The sequence below is a fragment of the Cydia strobilella genome, chromosome 5 (assembly GCF_947568885.1).
Source record: "Cydia strobilella chromosome 5, ilCydStro3.1, whole genome shotgun sequence".
In the NCBI taxonomy this organism is placed as follows: Eukaryota; Metazoa; Arthropoda; class Insecta; order Lepidoptera; family Tortricidae; genus Cydia; species Cydia strobilella.
Genome location: NC_086045.1, coordinates 2,799,107 through 2,823,352, shown reverse-complemented (window position 1 = coordinate 2,823,352; position 24,246 = coordinate 2,799,107). Strand labels below are relative to the sequence as shown.

The 24,246-nt window shown below is 39.4% G+C and overlaps 3 protein-coding genes across 4 annotated transcripts in view; 2 read left to right on the top strand and 1 right to left on the bottom strand.

Moving 5' to 3' along the window:
* LOC134741333 (cyclic AMP response element-binding protein A) overlaps positions 1-5,159 on the top strand; it is a 197,763-nt gene extending 192,604 nt beyond the window's left edge. The window contains exon 7 of the mRNA XM_063674085.1: positions 161-5,159. Coding sequence (XP_063530155.1) covers positions 161-349 — 189 coding nt within the window. The 3' untranslated portion in view covers positions 350-5,159. The remainder of the gene's footprint in view (positions 1-160) is intronic.
* A 767-nt stretch (positions 5,160-5,926) lies between these two features.
* The window catches only part of LOC134741307 (heparan-alpha-glucosaminide N-acetyltransferase), a 41,230-nt gene continuing 22,910 nt past the window's right edge, over positions 5,927-24,246 (bottom strand). For both annotated transcript variants that reach the window (XM_063674052.1, XM_063674054.1), the window contains 7 exons: positions 16,926-17,082; positions 15,714-15,918; positions 10,635-10,811; positions 10,047-10,168; positions 9,562-9,731; positions 8,958-9,144; positions 5,927-8,363 (listed from right to left, as the gene is read on the bottom strand). In XM_063674052.1, coding sequence (XP_063530122.1) covers positions 8,069-8,363; positions 8,958-9,144; positions 9,562-9,731; positions 10,047-10,168; positions 10,635-10,811; positions 15,714-15,918; positions 16,926-17,082 — 1,313 coding nt within the window. In that variant the 3' untranslated portion in view covers positions 5,927-8,068. The remainder of the gene's footprint in view (positions 8,364-8,957; positions 9,145-9,561; positions 9,732-10,046; positions 10,169-10,634; positions 10,812-15,713; positions 15,919-16,925; positions 17,083-24,246) is intronic.
* LOC134741309 (juvenile hormone esterase-like) lies at positions 17,821-20,213 on the top strand. Its single transcript, XM_063674057.1, has 3 exons — positions 17,821-18,103; positions 18,344-19,587; positions 19,990-20,213. The coding sequence occupies exons 1-3, from the start codon at positions 17,921-17,923 to the stop codon at positions 20,183-20,185; spliced, it is 1,623 nt and encodes a 540-aa protein (XP_063530127.1). The 5' UTR covers positions 17,821-17,920; the 3' UTR covers positions 20,186-20,213.

Below are 24,246 nucleotides of genomic sequence, written 5' to 3'. Positions count from 1 at the left end.
CCTGTCAAAACCTCTTCATACGCATTTTCAGTTATTTCAATGCTTCATTTTAAAATACTAATACCAATCATTGATTATGTTTTATGACACCATTTTGCCTTTATTTTTTGCTCTTGGTTTAAATACGAGTACGTAGTATAATCGCTCCTTTGTTTTTCAGATATCAGCACAAGAAAGCAGACGCAAAAAGAAGGAATACATGGACCAACTAGAGAGGAAGGTCGAAATTCTCGTCTCAGAGAACTCGGACTACAGAAAAAGGGTAGAGACATTGGAGCAGAAAAACGCGAGTCTCCAAAGCCAACTGGCCTCTCTGCAGGCGCTCGTAACGCGGAACGCGCGCAAGTGACGTCATTGTGAAGAGTGTGACGTCACTGTGAAGAGTGTGACGTCACTGTAAAGAGTGTGACGTCACGCTACGCTATCCCTAAGGCCTCAACGGTTAAAGTATGAATTTATACTGTTATGGTATTGGTCATAGATTATGAGAGGTGGCGAATGTCTTTTGATGGCACAGTTTTAAGTCCAAACGACATTATTACAAATTCATGTTGACAGTCTTTGTTCTAAAAGGCGTTTCGATAACTAGGGAATTGGTCGTCTACTAAATTCCTCTTTTTAAAGACGCTGTTACATACTATTAATTTCTGTCCTGTTTTTCTTTTTAAAAATCAACTAATCTTTCTAAGTTATTTTATTAACAAATTTCTTTTATTTTTCGTCAACGCTCATGCATGATAAGTATAAGTTAATCAAAAGACACTTGTCATTACTCGAAGTTAATTAATTTATTGGCCACGCCGAGTCGTAATATCAGTCATAATATATATCTATGTGTACTCAAAGTTCAAAAATATATCGAATTTTGATGTTATGTCTTGTAAATTACCTAGTAAACCAGGTTAACGTCGTAACTTATTTAAAAAAAATAGTTGAATTTTATTCTAATATAAAAGTCGGCCGGCAAGCCAATTTTTGACAATGTATGTATATTTGGAAGTATTTACATATACTAGAAGACTAAAGGGAGCTTTTAGCGTTTCAATGGTTGCTCACTATATTTTTAGTAATAGGTTTTTGTGGTGCTGGAACCCTATTCCTGCGGTTTTTACTGCAAAGTGCCACACTAGATATTTATTTTTGCAATTGCACTGTTTTCGACTTGAAGACTCGATAACAGGGAAATATAATTGGGTCTAGAAAGTGCCTTTTATACTACATAATATTCATACCAATATTTAAGACGGTGTACCGAGTACAACCGCCGCGGACACTCGTGCCTGAGGAAGGGTACCCGACGAATCCGAAACATGTCGCCAAAAGCGTCGATCCAAATAAACTACTTTTCGTTTTCTTATAGCTGATATTGGGAAAAGAGAATCCATCCCGCCAGTCATCTTTTAGAGACATAGCGCCATACCTTTGGCCTATACTCGTGGAGGTGGCGCCACCTTTTGATATTTAACAAATTTAACACATATCAGCGAAAGAACAAGGATCAACGTCAAAAAGCGTTCTAAGTTTTAATCATGTGTCGAAAGAGTGCAGTAAATTTACTGTGGCTACAAAATTTACTTTGACAATACGCCTCTATTTTCAATTCTCTTTGTTTTGGGTGGATGTTGTGTAGTGTTAAAGGCACTCAAATGTCGATATAATTATAAAGGCGTGTCCTTAGAAATCTCGTAATATATTATAATAATGCTGCAAGAGCATTAAATAGCTTAAGTCTTAATTTGTGTGTGTTTATTATAATGTGAAATTAGGTTAAGAAATTTTATTGTTACCCAAAGCATGCGTTTTACTTGTATGTGGCCGTTACGGCTCGGCCACGACTTTGCGCGACCGGCGGCGGCGGCAACCATAGGTTGGAGCGAGACACAGCGATCGGATCTTTCGTTCCCACCTATGGTTGCCGCCGCCGCCGGTCGCGCAATGTCGTGGCCGGGCCGTTATGGCTATCTTTAGAATATCCCTGGATTCGCTTCGGGATTCTTGGTAGCATAATATGTAAGACATATACATCGATGTCTTACACTATAAATTGAATTCCATGAATTTGCATTTATAAATTGAAATGTATCTAGAGATTTTATCTTTAAGATAGATATTTGTGTATCTACTAAAGGACCTTTTGAGCCGACTGTGTGATTGTATTCGGTATAATGTCTAGTCTTTTGTAGAATCAGTAAGTGGGTTCACGGCCCATCGAGTCGCTATCAATCAGGAATGGCGCTCTGTGGACAAGTACAAACGGACAGCGAGCCTTCTCAACAATGTATATTAATAAAGTGTGCTCTAACCTTTTTGCCGCCATTAACTTGATATAAAGTCAGTACATTTCGGGCCCACACGCCACGACTTGATATGTTATACGGGTTGTTTACGTGCTTAGTGGCTTGGCGTTGATGACACTTTATTACTTCATTGGCGTGGCGGTGAAAATGTTAAATTGATACAGGATACTGAGGAAAGTTTACCATGAACGTTAAGTAATGTTTAGAATTTGAGTATAGGTGCTGAGTTGAGTTTTTATGAAGAGTGACTCAAAAACACTTCAATAAATAAAGACTCCAAAAAAAGTTCAAAGAATCATGGCTACCGATTTTTTTCTAATTAACCTTAAATTGTTTATGAAAACTACGTGTTTTTTTTTGTAAAAATTAAAGAATTCATTACAAAACAAGCCGAGTCTCGAAAATGAGGATTCCAAAGACTAACAATGGCAAAAGGTATTGTTATTTCTAATAACTAACCAATTTACCTGTCACTTACGTTTATAATAAATTTTCTTTAGTATACAATATGCTTTTATTGTAACTAGCCTTCGCATACGAACAGTATTTTGATGTACAGGTTGATTCACGAAAGCTGGCACGAATGGAATGGAATGAACGAAACTTTCATTGCATGAGTGACACCTGTTTTAGTCCTGTATGGGTGGATATAGAGTCACAGCCGCCATTTTATTGGTTAATCTGATATACACAGATATTTTCATTCACTCATTCATTTCATTCGTGCCAGCTCTTGTGAATCAACCTATAACGTACCACTAATCTTGTTACTGGACGATCGTCTAACATTCTCGTGAACTAATATATACATTCCATTTTCTCGATATAAGTGACTTAAAGTGAGCTTCGTACTTATTAATAATAAAACCTTCGGAATGTAGTCAACTTGCTGTACAAATTTTTACCTGAAACTGTTAATTATGTATACATTATATGTCTATTTAACTCCGCTTGACTAGTATAATTCTATCTGCCGTCCTGAGACGCGTAATTTTATATTGCGTTTGTTGACAACCAAAAAAAAATTTTTAAACCGGGCACTACTCTTAAAAACCTTGTATCTCATTACCAAACGGAGACAAATTATGTTTTGGTTGTCATCGGACGTTTATGTTACTGTGTGCAATTACGTTCTGTTGTACATGTATGAAGTTCTTCCTATGTAGAGTTTTAAGAAAATGTTATATTTATATCGTGCTAAATTAATATATCAACTTATATCGTCCCCAACTCATCAGGGGGCGTGTTATTGAAAATGAGGATATATTTTAAGAGATTTTTTCCAATGAATTTTTAGAAATATATACGTTATACAGTTTTACTTGTCTCGTCGAGATCTCTAGTTTAGCGTAGTTATTGGTTGAATGGGCTATCCTTGCCTTCCGCAGTCGAATTGCATAACTATTCCGACCGACGTAATATTTCCATACTTGAAACTTCCTCATGGACCGCCAAAGACGTCGATAGACGCTCACGGTTACATTGTAATATAGACCTTCATACGTTCCAATAAGGTTTACGATTAAGGGTTCAAGGCAACGACAGTCCGATTTTTTCGCAATTAGGCTGCAGGGATGTTCACAGGATAAGATGAACTGCAAGTGTGCCTATCAGCAACGGTTTTTATGAATTAAATGTCAGGGCGTCCGCTAGGTAGCGCGGGTTCACACAGCGGAGGCACACACGCGGGTTTAGGTAAAATCCGTCGCACGCGTCCGCGCCAGTTAGCGGACGCCCACAGAGGCAATAGCGGTTGACAGGCGAAGAGTATTCTTAGAGAAAATACGATATTTATATAAAAAAAGTATTTTAACTTGTAAAATATATAATTCCTAATATGGCATTTACCGTCTACAAAGGAGTGATGTAATTGAAAACGACTTATATGAATTAACTAAAGTAGTTAAATTAAGTTATGCATTAATAATTTAATGCATGTAAACTGAATGCCAAACTTGTACATGGCTGTTGTACAAGTACAATACTTCTGAGTGACAATCTTGTATGATCAATTCGTCAACCGACCAGATTAATTAAAATAAGCCTATTTAATTATTACATAATAATTACTCGTGCAAGTTTTTTTCTATTTTAATTTCTCTTTATTCTTAAAAGCCAATAATTTACGAGTCTTACCTTAAAATTGTTTCCATAGAGGTCCACAAGATCAGAGGTCTGCTGAGGAAATTTAGATATCATTTTATTGCCATTTAGGTTCTAGAACGACTTAAAATCTAATCTATCTGATTTAAGATCTAGTAGTTGATCTCAAATTTATATTAAAACCAGGGCAGAGTGATAGAGCATGAAAAGTGAGACTTTTTTATATTTAACCTTTTCGCCGCCATTGACTTGATATAAAGTCAGTACATTTCGTGCCCCACACGCCACGACTTCATATCAAGTCGTGGTTTAGGTCAGGTTTGTTTGCGTGCAATTTTTGACATTACCTATGTAGTACCTATGTTTAGCGCGCGTGCTATGCGTAAGCGATTCGCCAGATATGGACACACCTTTGGCCTTTGGCTTTCTTATGGGCAGGTCTTTCTTCTTTCTTTAACATATCAAGATAATTTCTTAAGAAGTTTCTCGAAAGCCTAAAACTCTCACGTGTATTTTTGTACTAAACTCAGAAAACATATTTTCATAAGATATTGTGCAATAAGCGGCCTAAAACCGGATTGATGATGCGGCCATGCCAATTGTTATTCAGTGTAATTTTTATTCATAGTTTTATTTGTTAAAACTACTAGCTGTTACCTTGAGTCATCATTTGTTGAATCGTTTGTTTTATTATTATTTTCAATGACATTATCGATTTTACTGTCACCTTTGAGATAAATAAAGCGTCAAAATATTGTATACCGGTGTTTTTATTCCTTAATCTATCGATGCAGCCGCTTGGGACTAGAGACCTGCGGGCACAGCATGGTTGCATTTTTATCGCCTGTCACTATGCCCGTCACTTTCGCACACTTACTTTGATACTTGTTAGAAAGTACATGTAATTTTCTGTACAAAACAGTCTGCCATTTTTTGCAGGGGAGGGGAACGTCAAATGTACATGTACATGTAACGTAAAAATAGTAAACAGTCGTGCTATGATTATTATGCGCTAACTGGCGGTACAGCGCCATCTCCTTGAGCTGTCAAACAAGAGTGAGTATTCCAAAAAAATAAGTTTCGGTGATTCATTTGAAGACAAGTGAATTTTGCGTGAGTTCAATCTAATTTGAACCATAAATAGGAACACTAAGGTTGAAAATATTATTTACACGCACGTGATCGATAAATCGTAGATACCTAAGGACGACTTTTTAGATAAATTAATAATTTGCTACATACAATACAATAAAAAATATAATAATAAAATGTTATGAGTAAGCTATTGATATGCTGTGTCCTTACAGGGTCCATGTGAGACATTGTATATTATAATTTACATCTATACTGTACCATGGTTGCAATAAAGAATTATGAATTATGAACTATGCCTGGAAAACGGTTAACAGGAAAGGAAAAGAAGTTAATCTAAACAAGAACCTTACATTACAACCTGGACGTTGCATTTACGCCATTCGTCCAGCATCCAATTTCAATGTAAGGTTCTAAGGATAAGCATACAGTAATTGTAAAATGTTTTTATTTCAACTATAATTAAGATACAAGTTCAGTTAAACCTAATAATCAGTCTTTAAAACTACGTTAAGCTAAGGTCTGTTTTTTTATTCCGTAGACTAAAATGACGTTCACGTGTAAGACATGACATTTCTTAGTACCACATGAAATGTCATTTTAGTCTACGGAATAAATAAAAAAACAGAATATAACTGGGCAAAAGAAAACGATTCCTCTATGAAGGCTCATTTCAATAACTTAATTACATACTTGGCCAAGTTAATCCGCAAATCTAACCAATCTCATCTCACCACCACCATTATCATCATTATTAGCACCATTGGAGCAACATTGGACTATTATTACTAAGTATAGAACCGGTATTTTGTGCCATGAGTTGATGATGTTTTGACAACAAAACATAGAAGCGGAGCGTGAATCTCGCGACCTAAACTTACGACGTTTTGGTCGCGTGGTACAGGTTGCGATTGCAACAATGGGGTTGGCCGATCGAAGTATTTAGCAGATAGCGCCAGCATAGCTTGCCCTGTCAATCCCTAGAATTATGTAAAATTTTTGTTTTTAATAGAATTTTATGCCCTTTAAGCCAAATCTCATAGAATAAGTTTTTGGCAAAAATTTCATCGCGGACTGTATTTTTTTTTCCACATGCAACTAATCTTCATCGAGACAATTCTAACAACCCCAAACACAATTAGGTTGCGTTGTTTTATCACAGAGTTCCTATGACCACCTCCTGTTTTCATCATCGGATCAGCTCGATGGTACCATAATATTGCATAGTCACCCGACAATATGTATATGTATGCAAATTTTCAGCTTCATCGGAAACCGAGAAGATGGTTAAATTTGCTACCTTAGATTCCATTACATACCCAGGTAGTAAAGTGACGTAAGCGACGTCATAATGACGTAATTATGGCGTCATAATGACGTCGCTGACATCATAATGACGTATAAATGCTGCTAGGGTAGTTAGTTACATACATGTCGACCTAATAAAAGCGTGTTAAAAAGGGACAATCTATGATGGCGCCATCTAAGCAAACCTTTGACAGTTGCCAAACCCATTCCATTGTTTGGTATGGCTTCTCTATAGTAATAATAACTCAATGGAGCAAAGTAAGAGATTTGTTTTCATCTGACAACACAAATGAAGTTATTAAGTCGGTTTCATACTTACCTTATAAATTTACTTTAAAGTACAATCAAACCGGTACTGAATACATTTTGAACAATTTGTCATATGCATACAAGGTGCATGCATATGCATGGTATATGCATGCTTCCAACATGATTGGTACAAAAGATAGCATATTTAACTTATTGAAATCATGAATTCTGCTTTGACAAGTTGGTAGCGCTATCGCTAAGCGTTCTTGGGGCTATGGATACGGGATACAATACAACTCACAATGGTTTTCTGTTTTGACAAGTTGGTAGCACTATCGCTTATTAAGCGTTCTTGGCGCTATGGATACAACTCACAATGGTTTTCTGCTTTGACAAGTTGGTAGCGCTATCGCTTATTAAGCGTTCTTGGCGCTATGGATACAACTCACAATGGTTTTCTGCTTTGACAAGTTGGTAGCGCTATCGCTTATAAGCATCCTTGGCGCTATGAATACAACTCACAATGGTTTTCAATGTTCTCTTTACTCTTATAATGAGTAATAGCTAATTTTTCTCCAATGGGCATATATGGAACTAGCTTTTGCCCGCGACTTCGTCTGTGTGGACTTAGTAATAGCAGCTCTAGTAAGAATAGCGCCTGGATAAAGTGTAATAGCAATCATTCAATTTGAGCATATGCTTAATTGCTTACACAAATTATCAGGCAATTAATTAATTATCTCAATTCCACCCCGCTTTTGACCCTCTTAAGGTATGATTTTCGGGATAAAAACTATCCTATGTCCTTCTCCGGGACTCAAACTATCTTTATACCAAATTTCAACTAAATCGGTTCAGCGGTTTAAGCGTGAAGAGTAACAAACACACGGACAGACAGACTTTCGCATTTATAATGTTAGTATGGATGTGGATGGATCTTAACATCCAAATGGTTAAGAAAAATGTTACACTGTTCTCATACAAACTCGTTTCTACTTTCATTGCAATGAGTTAGCAATTCAAAGAGTTATAAAAACCTTCTTCTTTGCCATAACATGCGCTATAACAACCCAAAGCGCGGTCCCCCAAACAGCTTCTATCAAATTTATCGTATGCGTCTCCATGTTGGCCACCTTCCAGTGAAACGGGAACATGTTGTAACACACCATATGGCCCACGTACAAGGCTATGGCGTTGAGGCCGGGGGCTCGGAACGGCCCGCCGCCCCACAGGCGCCAGGCGTCCGTGAACAGGTAGCAGAGGACGAGCAGGACGAGGCAGAACGATGTCGACACAAAGACGAAGGAGATAGACCTGGAAAATGGAGTTATTCATTAAGGTCCGCTGAAAGTAGCTGCTAAACTATTTTTTTTTGCAAACAGGAATGCAATTGTGGTACCTACCTATATTCTCGCTAACACCCCTTCACCATTTCTCACCCGACCCGCCAAGTTATTACGTGATGCATGGAACAGCCATACATGTTCAATGCCAAGCCGGTGGAAACTTAGGATAACAAGTGACAAAGCAGGCAAAATACGATCGATGGGCCTCTGGCCTAAGATGGGCCCCAATTTGACATACTAAATGCCGTGAGAACAGACCCCCATTGCCCCCATTCGATGAATTTTGCCAGAATTTGGCCCTCAGTTGGTCTAGTTACGCCACTGGTCGATGCATTTCCATTTGTGGCGGGGGCCCACGTGACCGCGGCCAGAGTACATGAGGCTAGTGATTCATAATTATGAATGCACCTATTCCCATCTGTGTCCGGGGTACAAATGGGAATACACCCACAGGCACAGACATCATTCAAAATTCAAAGTTGTCTCAAATGTTTGTTTTAAGTGCAGCCTGCGACTTGTAAGCTTCTTGCGGCTGTCGAACAAACAATACCTTAACACTCACCACAGGTTTTTATTGATTGGCACCACTCCATGCTCCTTACTGAAGCCAGCCAGCAAGGCACCAGCTAGAGCGAAAACTAATCCCCACGCTAGCCAGCGAGACACTCGTGCTTTGTGTGAGCGTTGCAGCAATACTGTCGCTCCTGCTTGCACACCCAGTAGCGCTTGTACAGCTGATGTTAGGCAACCTGTGAAAAAAAAAGCATTTGGTTAAAAATGTATTCTCTCAAAGGGCAAGGCTCGAGCTTTGCTCGGACTTTCTCTTGAAAATAGGATAGGGTTAGTCAGTGGTCTCTAGAGATTCCTCGGTACAGATATGACGAGCCAAGCATCAGACGGTCGATATAGCCAGTAACTCTCGGCTACTCGTAGATAGCTTAGCTTATAACCTTTTAGGGTCAGTCTGTGGTCTTCCGTAGAAGTTAAGACATTCCACCGTTCAAATGTGACGAATCTAGTATAAATGTTGACGCTGAGTCTTAGCTAGGAGCTTATGTAACCTTCAGGGTTAGTCTTTGATGACTGAAAATGAAAAACAAAACAAAGGATAAAACAAGATCGAGAAGAATGGTAAATAAGGCAACTGAAGAAGAAGAGGACCTTACCGAGTAAACCCTCGGGGTCAGTATGTGGTCCTCCGTAGACCTGACGCCGTTCAGTCCACTGGAACAGATGGTCGGTGCCCAGCAGCAGGCGGTCGACGTGGCCCGCCGCGCCGCCGCTGCACTCCGGCGCCGCCCAGTCGTCATGCTTGCCGCCGGGGCCGAGGTAGCCTCTGGAAGTTCATGCTTAATATTAACACTTTAAAGTCAAATAAACAAAATTTGTTACATCAGTCCCCCAAACAACGCCCAAAGTAGCAGGGGCCAAAGAGCCATTGATTTTAGAAGATTTAACTTTACATAATTTCACATTGCTCTGGCCGAAGGAATGATGGTAAACTACGGTGGTGATCACGTTATGGACAACATCAAATGTAGTGTAGACAAATTTTGCAGCAAATTTGTCTACACGAGTCACTTGAGAGCGCACCATCGATAAGAGGTGACAAGATGTGTAGCGGAAGTGTAATGATTGATAATTTACTAACGCTGGACAGCCGGGCTCGTGAACTACGAAGGTGATCACAGTGTGAACTGCTACGAGGGCACCAGCTAAAGCCCAGCACCACATACACGAGAGGACGTCCTTCAAAGCTTGTCCGCAAGCTCCCTGAAAGATACAAATATAGTAATCTTTACTCATATAGATATAGATGAGCAGGAAAATATCAATATTGTCGGGTTATTCCCACTAGTTATCAACTTACCACCAAGTTGTTACCAGTAGTAACTATTGGGATTTTTTTTCCCACCTTTTACCAGTGGAAAAAGAATTCTCAGTAATTACCACTGGTAACAACTTGATGGTAACTAGTGGGAATAATCCATATTGTTTAGTCTTTTTCGCAACCATTCTTTTGGTCCACACCCGGAAACTATCGTCGCTATTTGTAAAGTCCAGCTGTCATTTTACTAAAAGCAAAGAACTACCGAACAAAGAAATTAGCAAAATTATCATACATTTGATGGAAAACATTTTTAAAAGAAGGATTCAAATGTTCAAATAAGATTGTGTTTTGTAGAAAAGTGCTCTCAAACCATGTAGGTGCAGGAAACTGAGAGACAGAGAATCAAACCTCATGTACCCTGGGTGGTGTGAAGTACTTGGGCGCCGTGAGCGCGTAGAAGCCAGCCGCCACGAAATACGCCACGGCGAGGCGTTGGAGGACGCCAAAGATGCGGATCTCGCTTAAAGTGTTGCGGCCTGAGATTGTGTTCAGAGCGACGCCGAGCAGAAACATGATGCAGGAGCGCTGAAAAAAAAACAAACAAACATATTAACCCATACGCTCTGTAAATTTGAAGTGTATCGGGAAGTAAGATTCCACGAAAAGTCACGTGATCAAATTTCCACAAAATTAAGAGAAAAGGCGGAAAGGGGACGATAGCTGTGGTTGATATACTCAACTTGTGTCAATTTCAATAATGTAAACGTCCAGAGAGGAAAAAGAGGACTACTTAAAAAAAGTTGTCTTCGTGTCGCTAGGCTATGTAGGCCCGTAGTTTATGGTGGTCGATATCTAGGTATAACTGTAGTTCACAAATCAATAGCACACACAGATCGTTACGCAAATATCGGTCACCCACTAAAGACCGCAACGAGACCATACTAATGAGCATTCACTACTTTCCTAACTTACTACCGTCTTCTACTAAAAAAGCTACCTTACGGCATTCTTAATAAAGTTCATATTAGAAAATATAACGCTGGAGAGATAGGAATTTTTTGAAGTGATTCAGATGAGATCGCATAACACCTACTTTTATAACTTCCTTTGTTGAAGACACGACCTTGTGCCTATCGATATATGGTTGGTATTACAAAAGCGAAAGATGGGGAGATAGGAGTTTTTGAAAGTGATCGATGTATAAACCGTTAGAGTATAACATGCACGGATGGACAAACATAGAGCATGCATGAAATCTGTCTTCACTTGTTGAGGAGATACATTCCACTACGTATGAGGAATGTGGTACGTATATACCTACTATTTTTAGAATTATGAATAGGGGTCATTGCGCTAGCAAATAATATTTTTCATATAATTTTAATATAAATTGTTTAGAGATTAAGGATTGAAATAAGTCCAAATTTGTGTAGCAATGCAGGTTTATATTGAAATTTCGTCACGTGGACGAAAACTAGCGTAATGACCCTATTTGCCTTATTAACCCATTTAGCCAGACCAGGTGTATTTTACACCGCTCTATTTTTTGGTTTTTTGTAGTGGCTAATTCATAAATAAAAAATAAATAAAATAAAAATCATTTATTTCAGGTCTTACATACCCATATTTATGCACATTACAAAAATTACAAAAAGAAAAATAGAAAATAAAAAAAATTAAAAATATAAAATAACATTAATAAAAATTCAAAATTAAAATTATACAATATTAACCCTATCATTATTAACCCGTAATACTATATGGAAAAATCATAAAAAAACCAGGGGTAAGATTTTTTAGTTTTAGTTATCTGGGTTAAAATCTGCTTTCAAAAGGTTGTCAGGAAGAGATTGCTCTATAGCGAGAAGTCCGCCGATTGTTGTTAAAATCGGACCAATTCAATGACATCGTAAACACATCGTTAATGTCAAATTTCTATGAATATACGACTTTCACTGACAGTTCTTGTCCATAAATCTGTACACGGCGGGAAGAAGATGATAAGGGCCCACTGACTATCAGTCCGCCGGACGATATCGGCCTGTCAGTTGTTCGGAACTGTCAAATTTTTGTTCTAACTGACAGGCCTGTATCGTCCGGCGAACTGATAGTCAGTGGCCCCCTTAAGTAGCGGGAAAATTGAAGATATTTGAACCTTATGTTTTTATATTTGAAGTTCAAATTTCTTCAATAAAATATCACTTCAGTTCCACCCGTTCAAATGTTTCCGTAAAAATACGATGTAAAATAGAGTTAAACCAAGAAAAGTGCAGGTTTTGCAGCCATTTCTTGGTCTAACTCTAATTATGCCCTACATCTGTACCAACATAATAACAAATATAATATTGTCTTCGGTTACCGCGATAGTTACTCATGAAATAAAACTATGAAAACGACGTCCCGACGTCGGGATGTATTATAAATTCAATATACGCGATATAATCCGTTTTCATAGTTTTATTTCATAATAACAAATAGTTTAACTAGTAGTCGGTAGAGAGAGTTCTAACACGCAAAGAATTTCCAATGAAGTATGTTGCAAAAACAATACGAATGGCAACCATGTACGTACCAAAGATCAGATACGAATGATCAATAATAAGGAAATTATGTAAGTGCGAAAGTGGATTGCGTGCATAAATATCTGGTGCGTGCATACATATTGTTTGGCCGACAAAAATGTATCCGAAACCTAGATTTTGTAGTGATAAGTTGATAGGGAAACGTCAAGGTTTGCTTGACGACAGTGGTGGCTGTGAGCTGTAGACTTCATAATAAGCTTTATAAGCTTAAACAAATTAAAATTCTTCTTCTTGCTCGTGTAGAGGGATCAAACTTCTTAAACTTAATTTTTGTCTGCCAATGTTTTGCCACTTCTAGCCCTCGGGGTGTGGCCCTCAGGAGATCTTCCTCAGTGCACATCGTTGAGCACAGAGAACACTGTCTCATGTGTATTGTTGTTTGGGTTACTCCACACTCGCAGAATGTATCACCTTGTCGCCCAATTCCCCATCTCAGAAGATTATCTTTTAACCGACCAACTCCCGTTCTAAGTCTGTTAAGGGCTTTCCATACTGCCCACTTTTCCTTTCCCCCTGGAGGCAGGTGTTAAAATTAAAAAATACTTACTTCTTTGAGTCATTATCACAGTGAACTGACATTGGTTTCAGTGCCATCGCCATAGCTACTGACACAAGTTTTCATGCCAATTTCCGCCATTTTGAACATTTTCCAAAACGACAGAAAATTATATCTAGAGTCAAACCACGGAAAGCCTGCAGAGATTTTGACAGCACACGGAGTGCGTGTTATTTTAAACGTCAAACTTCTATGAAATTATGACGTATAAATAATACTTGCACTGCGTGTGATGTCAAAATCTCTGCAGACTTTTCTTGGTCTAACTCTAACTAAAGTTAACGACTGGTACATAGAGAAACTGACTAACTCCGAATCCAACCTAATAAAAACATGATCTACTAAGAAGCTGACTAAATAAGAAACTGGGAAAGTCAGGATTGGACCTATTTCGAATTAGGTAACCTCCGCTCAAACCCCCGTTTTTCTTATTTGAGTCTCAAGTACTGAAAAAATGTATCCCGCCTCCTGTAAAGCTACCGCTATTCGCTTTAGAGTCCCTCTAGATTAGATCTACTTCGCTTTAGATTAGATCTACAGGAAAGCCGTGAACGAGCTTTCTAAAAAATGTGTATGACCCAATTATACCAGACTATGCGTTACAGCAGACTTTTTACTGCCTGACATTAATCTTTAAACAATGAGGTTCCCATGACAATAAAACTGATCTATAGTGTTATTCCTATTACAATGTTATCGCGGCGTATTATACAATATTATACCAGAGACAGGTTAGTGATAAAGATTGTCGATATCCATAAACTTATTTTGTTTAGGTAGAAAATCACTAAGCGTTTGTCTCGAATGACTTTATTTTATACCACGTCGGTGGCAATCAAACATACGGCCCGCCTGATGGTAAGCAGTTACCGTAGCCTATGGACGCCTGCAACACCAGAGATATTACACGCGCGTTGCCGACCCTTTAAAAACTTGTACACTCCTTTTTTGAAGAACCCCATACTGTAGCCCCTCGGGAATACCTCGGCAGGGAGCTCATTTCACAGCCAAAGCGTCCGCGGGAGGAAAGGACTTGCATGTTGCATGGTAACAGTTTTATAAGATGGCATGGGTAACTTATGCAATATTGAGGTTGTCAAGTCCCGAACCAGATAATTACCAGATATATGGAACGTTAAATTCCATACAGATTGAATATAGCGAAAAATATATCGATTTATAACCTTACATGCTATAGTCGATATAAATTACAGTAATTTAGAAATAATTATAGACGTACAATTAATTGAATTGATGTGTAAATAGTCTATATTAATGATCTCATCTCCAATATCATCCGTATTGCAATACCTGCGCAAACGCAGGCTCGGAAAGGTCATCAGCCATCCTGGCAACCTGACGGACCGGTCCGTTTACATAAGACCACCGGGAACCGCATTTCGATTACGTAATTATTATACCTGAGCTTACAATGCAACAGTATTCAGACTGAGCCATATGTAAGCATTTTTAGGGTTCCGTACCCAAAGGATAAAAACGGGACCCTATTACTAAGACTCCGCTGCCTGTCTGTCTGTCCGTCTGTCACCAGGCTGTATCTCATTTGATCTCAATGAACCGTGATAGCTAAACAGCTGAAATTTTCTCACATGCTGCCGCTATAACAACAAATACTAAAAACAGAATAAAATAAATATTTAAGTGGGGCTCCCATACAATAAACGTGATTTTTTGCCGTTTTTTACGTAACGGTACGGAACCCTTCGTGCGCGAGTCCGACTCGCACTTGGCCGGTTTTTTAAAGTAGTTAAAATGTACCTAATCCTATTTTGCAACTATTTTCTATATAAGTTTACATATAAATTGTATGGTGGTATCATATTTAATATTTTTAACGATGGGACCTTTTACTATATTATTTTAAGGATTCTCTAAGTCTTTACCAAGCTGCGTGATTTTATGGACCCAGCCCTTGTGCAAAGCCACACTGTGTGGCTTTGCCACACACATAAACAACACACAACATAGACAACAACAACATAGACAACAACAACATAGTTACGCTTTAAGATTTAGTCAGCAGAATTTCTACAACTGTAAGCAAAATTTATCAAATTATCAAATACTAAAAACCGGCCAAGTGCGAGTCGGACTCGCGCACGAAGGGTTCCGTACCATTACGGAAAAAACAGCAAAAAAATCATGTTTGTTGTATGGGATCTCCATATAAATATTTATATTATTTTGTTTCCCGTTTTTACCTTTGGGTACGGAACCCTCGGTGCGTGAGTCCGACTCGCACTTTGCCGGTTTTTATTAATAATGATAGAAGTAGTTGGACACCAGACCTTAAAGGCAACCAACGTCCAGAAACCAACGTTAACTTACCCTGAAAATATGCATGAAGATCTTCCACCTTGGTACTCCCTTGGCAAAAGCTCCTTTGACGGACAGAGGTATGCACACCCCCATGATCCACAGGAATGAAGGGAAGATCAGATCTCCTACCGCCAGACCGTTCCACGTAGCGTGTTCAAGCCACCAGTAGCCGCCGGCGCCATCGTTCACGAAGATCATGAACACTATGGCTATGCTGTGAACAACAATTTCGATCAAACTCAGACGACGTCAAGTTTGTACTAATTACTAACTTGGCATTCATCATCTTCCTCGCGTTGTCCCGGCATTTTGCCACGGCTCCATGGGAGCCTGGGGTCCGCTTGGCAACTAATCCCAAGAATTGGCGTATGCACTAGTTTTTACGAAAGCGACTGCCATCTGACCGTCCAACCCAGAGGGGAAACTAGGCCTTGTCGGGATTAGTCCGGTTTCCTCACGATGTTTTCCTTCACCGAAAAGCGACTGGTAAATATCAAATGATATTTCGTACATAAGTTCCGAAAAACTCATTGGTACGAGCCGGGGTTTGAACCCGCGACCTCCGGATTGCAAGTCGCACGCTCTTACCGCTAGGCCACCAGCGCTCTTACTACTAACTTGGCATTATAACCAGTAATTTCCGTACAAGGGGCAATGGTGTCCAGGACCGGATCCCTTTGTTTGACATAATTATTGAAAGTCATAATGTAATGATTGTCAGATTATCATTAGTCATAATTCAGAAACCGGTAACTTTTCAGGATTTTCGTAAGGTTATCCTATAGATAGGTTAGGTTAGGTTTGTTTTATGGCAATCCTGAAAAGTTACGCGTTTCTGAGAAAAAATTATGACCAACGAAAATGCGGACAAACAATACATTATGAACAAGTGTGGGAACAAATCAAATTATTTTATTAAATATTACACAAATATATTATGACTTAAAACTTTATGGGAAATAATAGAGACCCGTCTAGGACATTTAGGAGGCGTGCGCGAATCCAAAGCTAAAATATAGAGGCTCGTTCAATCTTTACAAATGCAAGTAAGTAGTGCGCCGAATGGATGCTGCCCTTACCTGTATCATGGGTCACACGCAAAGGCTAGCACACGCCAGTGTGCAAAGAGTTGATGGAATCTAAAAAGTACCCTCCAAATATAGGCCCCCACAAAGCGACATCTAAAATGGCTCTAGGGTAACACCGTTTATTTTTACTGACCCTCGGAAGGTGTCGAGCGCCCGCAGCCGCTGCTGGATGGCCAGCTCCTTGTCTCCGTACCGAAGCTTCCCGGTCTTCCAGACCTTGGACATGATGAAGCGGACCACGCCGTAGACCACCCATATTCCGAGAAGTACACCGAGGAGGATCAGGAGAGCTGGAACAGAAAAACTGCGTTAAGTTTAAACGCCTAAGGCCCCGGACTGGATGCAAGCGGCGCGCGGCAAATCAAGGCCATTCATACATTTGCGCTCGGCCTTGCCTTGCTTGTATGAACGGCCTTGAATCCACGCCTCTTGCGTTCTAGTCCGCGGTCAAAATCGTAGAGTTCGTCTAAGCTTTGTACTACAAACTGCGTGGAAATACAAAGATCACAATATGACCAAACTTTATATGTTTCAGCAACCCAACTGCGGAGACAAATTGAAATGGTTACCGGTCACGGACATTGACGGACACCACCAAACATTGGTACTGAACTCTTTATGGAGGAGAGGTTCATAAAGGAGAGAATGGCTTTTTGGAATCTGCTCCAATCAGTCTGCGGGAAGTACAGGAAAACTATTCATTAGTGTAAAATAACATCTTAATTTAAAGTTAACTTAACTAAATTAATAAGTAAGGAAAGCCATGTATGGAGTAAGTGTTTTAAGCTTAGGTACTTATTTCTCTAATTTCTATGCCTTTACTACAAATAATTCATACACATCACAATTTCTATACCTAATAAACAACTTTTTACTACCTGATAACAATGTCCCGTCATTTTTAGTAACAAAACTACCGAAGAAGTATGATCAGTGTACATAACAACAAGTATGTGTTATCGAGATAAGTATGTACGTTTTATCAAGATCACTTGCTATTTGCTATCAAAGCATTTGAAGCCCTTGAGATGCCGATGTCACGGATCAAAAAAGTCTAGATTAACGGTTATCTCCAAATTTGCCAGCAGTTGCATTTGAAGTGTGGAAGGTACTTGGACGTTTTGCACAATGAAGGCCTTTGTATGGCTGAATATTTTGTTCCTAGTAAATGTCCATGGTGCATTACAGAGGGTAGACCCATTAGTGCTAATCGATCAGGGTCTAGTGAAAGGAATTAAAGCTGGTGATGGTGACTACTCAAAATTCTTAGGAATTCCATATGCAAAAGTGGATTTAGATGATCCGTTTGGGGTGAGTTGTTTATTTAATTTTTAGGGTGTTTACCCTAGAAATAGGTGGCCGAATTACAGAAGTTGAAAGTCCGTTTGCCACTTTTACTGCTTTAATAATTCAAAGAAACTGCTTTAATTTACTGCTTTGACTGATTGAAGGTGTCAACCATTGGGACAGTGCACAGCACACTGTGACAGTGGATATTTACGTTATATTTTATTGAATGAGGTTTGAATTTTATTGACTTTATTATTTTAGGCTGCACAAGCGGCGCCTGAGTTCGAGGAAGAAATATTTCACGCCTATGATAACTCAAGGAAATGTCCTCAAACCGATTATGGCGGTATAATATTCTCTGGAAATTCAGAAGACGAATCTCCTGATTGCCTCCAATTAAACGTATATTCACCGAGCAAAGCAAGCACTCTAAATCCTCTACCAGTTCTCGTTTGGATTCACGGAGGTGCTTTCAGTGGAGGAAGCGGCAACGAGTATGAAGCACCCAACTTGGTCAAACAGGGTATTGTCGTTGTTACAGTTAACTACCGTCTAGGACCTTATGGCTTCATGTGTCTTGATGACCCTGCTGTACCTGGGAATCAGGGACTGAAAGACCAATACGCAGCGCTCCGGTGGATCAGAAACAATATTGCAGCTTTTGGTGGCAACCCTTACAACGTCACATTGGCTGGCCAAAGCGCGGGCTCCGCCTCAGCACTCCTACAGTTGTACTCTTCGAAGGAAAAGTTATTCAACAAAGTAATAGCAGAGAGTGGAACTCCACTTAGTCCATACTTGTTTGTTACTGGAGATTCAGACGTAGCGGTGAAGCTAGCTAATTACTTGGGTCTGAACACGACCGACAATCAGCAGGCCTTAGAATTTTTGTCTCAAACCCACCACAGTTTAGTCACTGGTGCATCCTCAGACTTGAAAATTGATTTTATGCCGTGCAAAGAAAAATCTTTCAGTGGAGTCGATAATTTCATCGACAGCGAGCCTTACGCATTTTCTAACGAAAGAAAAATAAGAAATACTCCCATTCTTATTGGTAATACCGATCAAGAATGTTCTGCTGATGACATAACACAAATGAATGGCGATGATTTTTACAATCAGGACTTCTTCTATACAAGTCTTAAAGAAAAGTTTAATTTGGAAAATGGTCAATTACAAGAGATTGCAGAAATAGTAAGGCACTTTTATATAGGAGATAGGGCTATTTCAGAAGAAGTTAAAACGGAAGCGGCAGACTTTCTGTCCGATTTTGTATTTAACCACCCTATTCAGGACACGATAACAAATTTGATCAGAGACAATGCCAATCCTGTTTATGAGTATGTGTTCACCTATACAGGGGAATCTGGTGAAAAAGGAGCATCACACACAGCTGAGCTGGAGTATTTGTTCGATTACCAGCAAAAAGACAAAGCACAATCAGAGGCCGACCAAATCGTAGCTGATCGAATTACTACTCTGTGGGCCAACTTCATCAAATATGGGTAAGTTTATCTGTAGCTTCTTGTCACGAGAGTATCTGAAATGTTGCGTAAACACTTAAATTTTAACTATCACAATCATCTTTGATATCATTATCACGATATTCAAGATACCTTAGATGAATGACTTGAAAATTGACTTATCTTAGCTTTTTATCAAAACCAATTGTGGCTGTTCAGTAAGTATTAGGTAAGTATTAAAGTAAATCCTCCAAATACAGCAGTCACGTAGTTAAAAACTGGTTTTTTAATATAAAATTGAACTTCACCTCTGGAACCAACAGGTGTTGAAAGGTCAATCATGAAGATTGAAATATAATTCTAATTCCACGGTTCACAATTTCCTGCTCACAATATAATTGTTCTTCTTAATCTTAACGTTTAAATGTTTCTCTTTCTTTTTAGAAATCCTACCCCGGAGACCACTGACCTGATCCCCATCAAGTGGACCCCAGTTACAGAATCCACCAGGCCCTACCTCAGCATCGGAGCAGATCTTGAAATGCAGGACCGGTTCCTCAGGGAGAGGACCGCTTTCTGGGAGCTCTTCCAGTCAGTCTACGGAAAGTACAGCAACCTAGCTCGACAGTGCGACTACTAAGTGAAGGAAAACACATTTCTCATATTGCCTCGGGTGCCCATGTTGCTTCGTGTTCCCCGATATGTTTGTTTCTAGTTATATGTATGTCATTAACAAATTGAATAGAAAATAGTATTGTGAATATTGTGATATCTAGATGTGTATGTCTGAAATCTACTCTTATAAGGGCCTTTCTGTTTCTGCATATAAAACCTATATTATTTTCCAATGAATTCATATTTTTTTCTTGAGCACCTTAAAGTTTTGGAACATGTTTTCAATAAACCTTAAGCGACGCTCCCATTTTTCATTTGACAGTACCCGCCCGTGCCCAATGGCCCATTTTGTGTACAGAATTGGACTTCCGTTAGCAATTCGCAGTTGTTATTATAATGCATGACCTTGTTCAGTAAATTAATGCTGTAGCGTTTAAGGCGAATTACCTACTGTCGAGGAATGTTCGTTTGGTTCCTATGGATTTTATTTTACAAACGTTCTTAGCAAATGTGATGTTATAGGTAGGTATAGCATGAATTATCTCAGATGATTTTTCCGGGCTCAGATCCTAATCTGTTAAACAATAGTTATTTTCGATACAAGTGCGGAAAAGAGGAAATTCGAAACGAGTGGCGATAAATTAAAACACGACCGCAGGGAGTGTTTTAAACCGACACGAGTTGCGAATTACTTATTCGTACGTGTATCGAACAACGTTTTACAGTACATATGGCCCTTTAAACTTTCGACATATGCACGTAAAGTTTTCTTTACGCATTAATGCGAGAAAGTAGTACCATATGTACTGTAATGATAATAGTCCCCGCATAAATAACGGGAAGAAGCTCGTTTAAAACGCAAATTTACCATTCTATTCATATGGTTTAAATTCATAAAACAGCCCATTCGGAGATAACACGTTTGGACGGTACCTTTAGAATTATTGAGGATGATTAAAATGTTTTATTTTCCTCTTATACGACAAGTACAGACTTGAGAGTTGAGTTGAATATCAATTGACCTTACAAGAATGGAACTTGGATCCTTTGTGACGTCATAAGTATCCTTTTATTGTAAATGCTTATTAAATTAATGCCAGTCTTAAGGGGCTGTCAAGTGTCAACATCCAATGTCCTTGAAATTGATGTTACTTAAGCAGTTTTTTGAAAAAAAAAAAACGATTTGTTATAGTAAAGCAAAAAAAAAAATGTTAATAAGTATATATTATATATTTCAAAGACCGTGGCCGTACCTACGGGATTTTATCGAATACCGTAATGACAGCTAAATCTGTATGCCAACTTACAAAATTGTTCACACGGCTAGACGGCTTTCCCGCATAGACGCCGTGTAGAACGATTTTGAACGTTGCCATACAAATTTTGCTGTCACTACGGTATTCGATAACATCCCGTATGTACGGTATACGGGAAAAATTAACGCCGTGTGCTTCCCTCTCTCAACAATTTATAATAACGATACGATCGACATCCCTATTAAATACCGTTACTATGTGTTAACTTAAGCCTCAGGACCTAATTTGTGTAAACCATCACCAGACAATTATTCGCTCGTGACACAGCATACACGCTGCCGCAGTTTTATGGCGATTTCATTACAGCAGAGACAATAATGAATAAGGACTGTAAATCGCTATCCAAAGTCGCGCCTCTCATCCTATTGTTGTATGTATTGGCTATGTGCGAAGTTGGTGGTGGGGAAATGCAAGCGACGGCAGCGCACGACGTGGTGAAATATGGGAAGGCATGTTCATACTATTTGGCAGCTGCCAACTGTCAAATAAATAATTTGTCCCACACCTACAAGGGTGGCGTTACAGCGTTGGCTCTTATCCTGTTATTAAAATTAGAATACGCCTGCATGTCATACGCCTACATCTACAACTATGAATGCATTTTTGCATGAAGTCTATAATTACAGTCTTTATTGTTCATCTGTCCGTTATCACATTAGCCTGACAGATGGCATGGCAAAATTACATGTATTATAAGGACATTAAGGTTGATTATCGAGTCACGAGTGCGACTGAGGCAGGATTCATGCACGCATGCGTTTAAGCAATATTCTTAATTTCATTCCTGTTGAAACTGGCCTCTACCAGGTATGGCTCATTCCGCGATTTCGTCGCATCGCTACAAGTATAGTATGAATTATCTCAGATGTTTTTTTTGGGCTCGAGCCGTAATCTGTTAAACAAAAGGTACCTATTGTTTTTTTATGTAGTGGTTACACTGCTGACTGCTAATAGCCCCGACATAAGTAACAGGAACAAGACCGTTTAAAAAGCAAATTTACCATCCTATTAATATGGTTCAAATTCATGAAACAGCCCATTCGGAGATAACACGTTTTGTTACCTCCAAAGAAAATACCACCCCGATTGTTCTCTGAATGAGCTGTCAAATAAATTTGAACATTAATACTATCACAATAGTTCCTTTTAAAGCGCCATGGTAACTTTGGCACGTGCTGAAGACCGCTCTTAAAAGAAACAAAGGCTTTTGTTTAACAGATTACGGTCTGAACCCAAAAAAATCATCTGAGATAATTCATACTATACATGAGGCCCACACCAATTTTGGTGTCTAGGCATAGTAGTTGCCGAGCACCGCTACGGAACGGACGCCTACTCGCGCTTGCGCCACCTTGCGGTCATATCTGTCGTGATAGACACGTTTAGTTAGAGAGTGAACCTTCTGTACCTAGTACTATTATTTATTCTGTGCCTCTATTCAGCCACAAAATAAGTAGTAAGGTAGCATTAAGGATGACTCACGTTAGACCGGGCCGTGTCCGGGCCGGAGCTTCCGGCGCTTACTTTTCTATGACATGACAGGTGATCACGTGGTGCTTTCCATAGAAAACGAAGCGCCGGAAGCTCCGGCCCGGACACGGCCCGGTCTAACGTGAGTCATCCTTTAGCGTCGGCAGTAATGTCGCGATGCAAATACTGCTGCAGTAATGGGTTACCTACGAGACAGGCTGAGCCTAGTGTAGGAGATAGAGCAATCTGAATTGTATATTTCTTAGCCGAGGTATACGTACAATAAAATACAATATCTCTATTGCATGTGTGTGGGACAAAGACTGAGCATATACCCATAGGACGGGTAATCCTTGCAAGGAAATGGCGTTTGATCGGACACGTGTTCCGTAGGCCGGACAACCACCTGGCCAAGTAGGGTCTCCACTGGCATTCGGTTGGCAGTAGACGGTCGGGGAGGCCGTGTTGGAGGCGATCAGCTGAGAAGGAGGCTGGCTCAACTGGACTCGACTGTAAAATGGAGAATTCTTCTGCGAGCCCTATGTCATGTCCCTAATTTTTGGTTTATTTTATTATCTTTCTATTTTATTACTTCTAAAAATGTTACATGTAAAAGTGCCCCTGTGGTCTATTTGCTGAATGAATGTTTGAGTTTAACTCACACATGTTTCTATTGTTTTATATTTCGTAAGTAATGTATGTCGAATACCTATTTGCATATGATTACTTTATAGAGAAGTGACGCTCTAAATACATTCTCACGGTTGATCTTTAGATAGAAAGTAAGATCGTTATGGAGTGATTCAGATTATGCCTATTTTTTTTTGTCAGAGGTGGAGGTAATCCTCATTGGATACTGCCGGCCCGGTAAACGGCAGCATGCCCGACTCGGCTGCTCTGGAGATTTAGCCGCCTACGGACTAAACCCCTCCACCCTGTAAAGTGTTTTGTTGCCAGAAACTCGGCGCTATCGGTATACGCGTTGTTCCTGGGTGTGTAGTTGTGTGAACCGGGAAAGATTTAAGTGTAGATGTAAGTGTGATGAATTGTGAAGTGTTTTGTGTGTGTTGAGTGTACCTACGTGTTTATCAGTGTAAGAAGCTCTATGCAATGTGAAGTAGAATTTAGAAAAGTAAGGGAGAATGGATGAGAGGAGTATGGTAGGGTATATCAAGGCTTGCAGTATCATCTATTTGGGGATTAGATACCGTTGAATTTTTAGGTAACGTATGCAAGTAACGTAATATATCAAAGGTCGTTTATTAAGAATTATGGTCGTTTTTAGGGGTCCGTACCCGAA

Coding starts and splice junctions, on each gene's coding strand:
- LOC134741309 (XM_063674057.1), top strand. CDS start 17,921: ATGAAGGCCTTTGTATGGCTGAATATTTTGTTCCTAGTAAATGTCCAT. Junction 18,104..18,343: donor ATTTAGATGATCCGTTTGGG/GTGAGTTGTTTA, acceptor TTATTATTTTAG/GCTGCACAAGCGGCGCCTGA. Junction 19,588..19,989: donor GCCAACTTCATCAAATATGG/GTAAGTTTATCT, acceptor CTTTCTTTTTAG/AAATCCTACCCCGGAGACCA.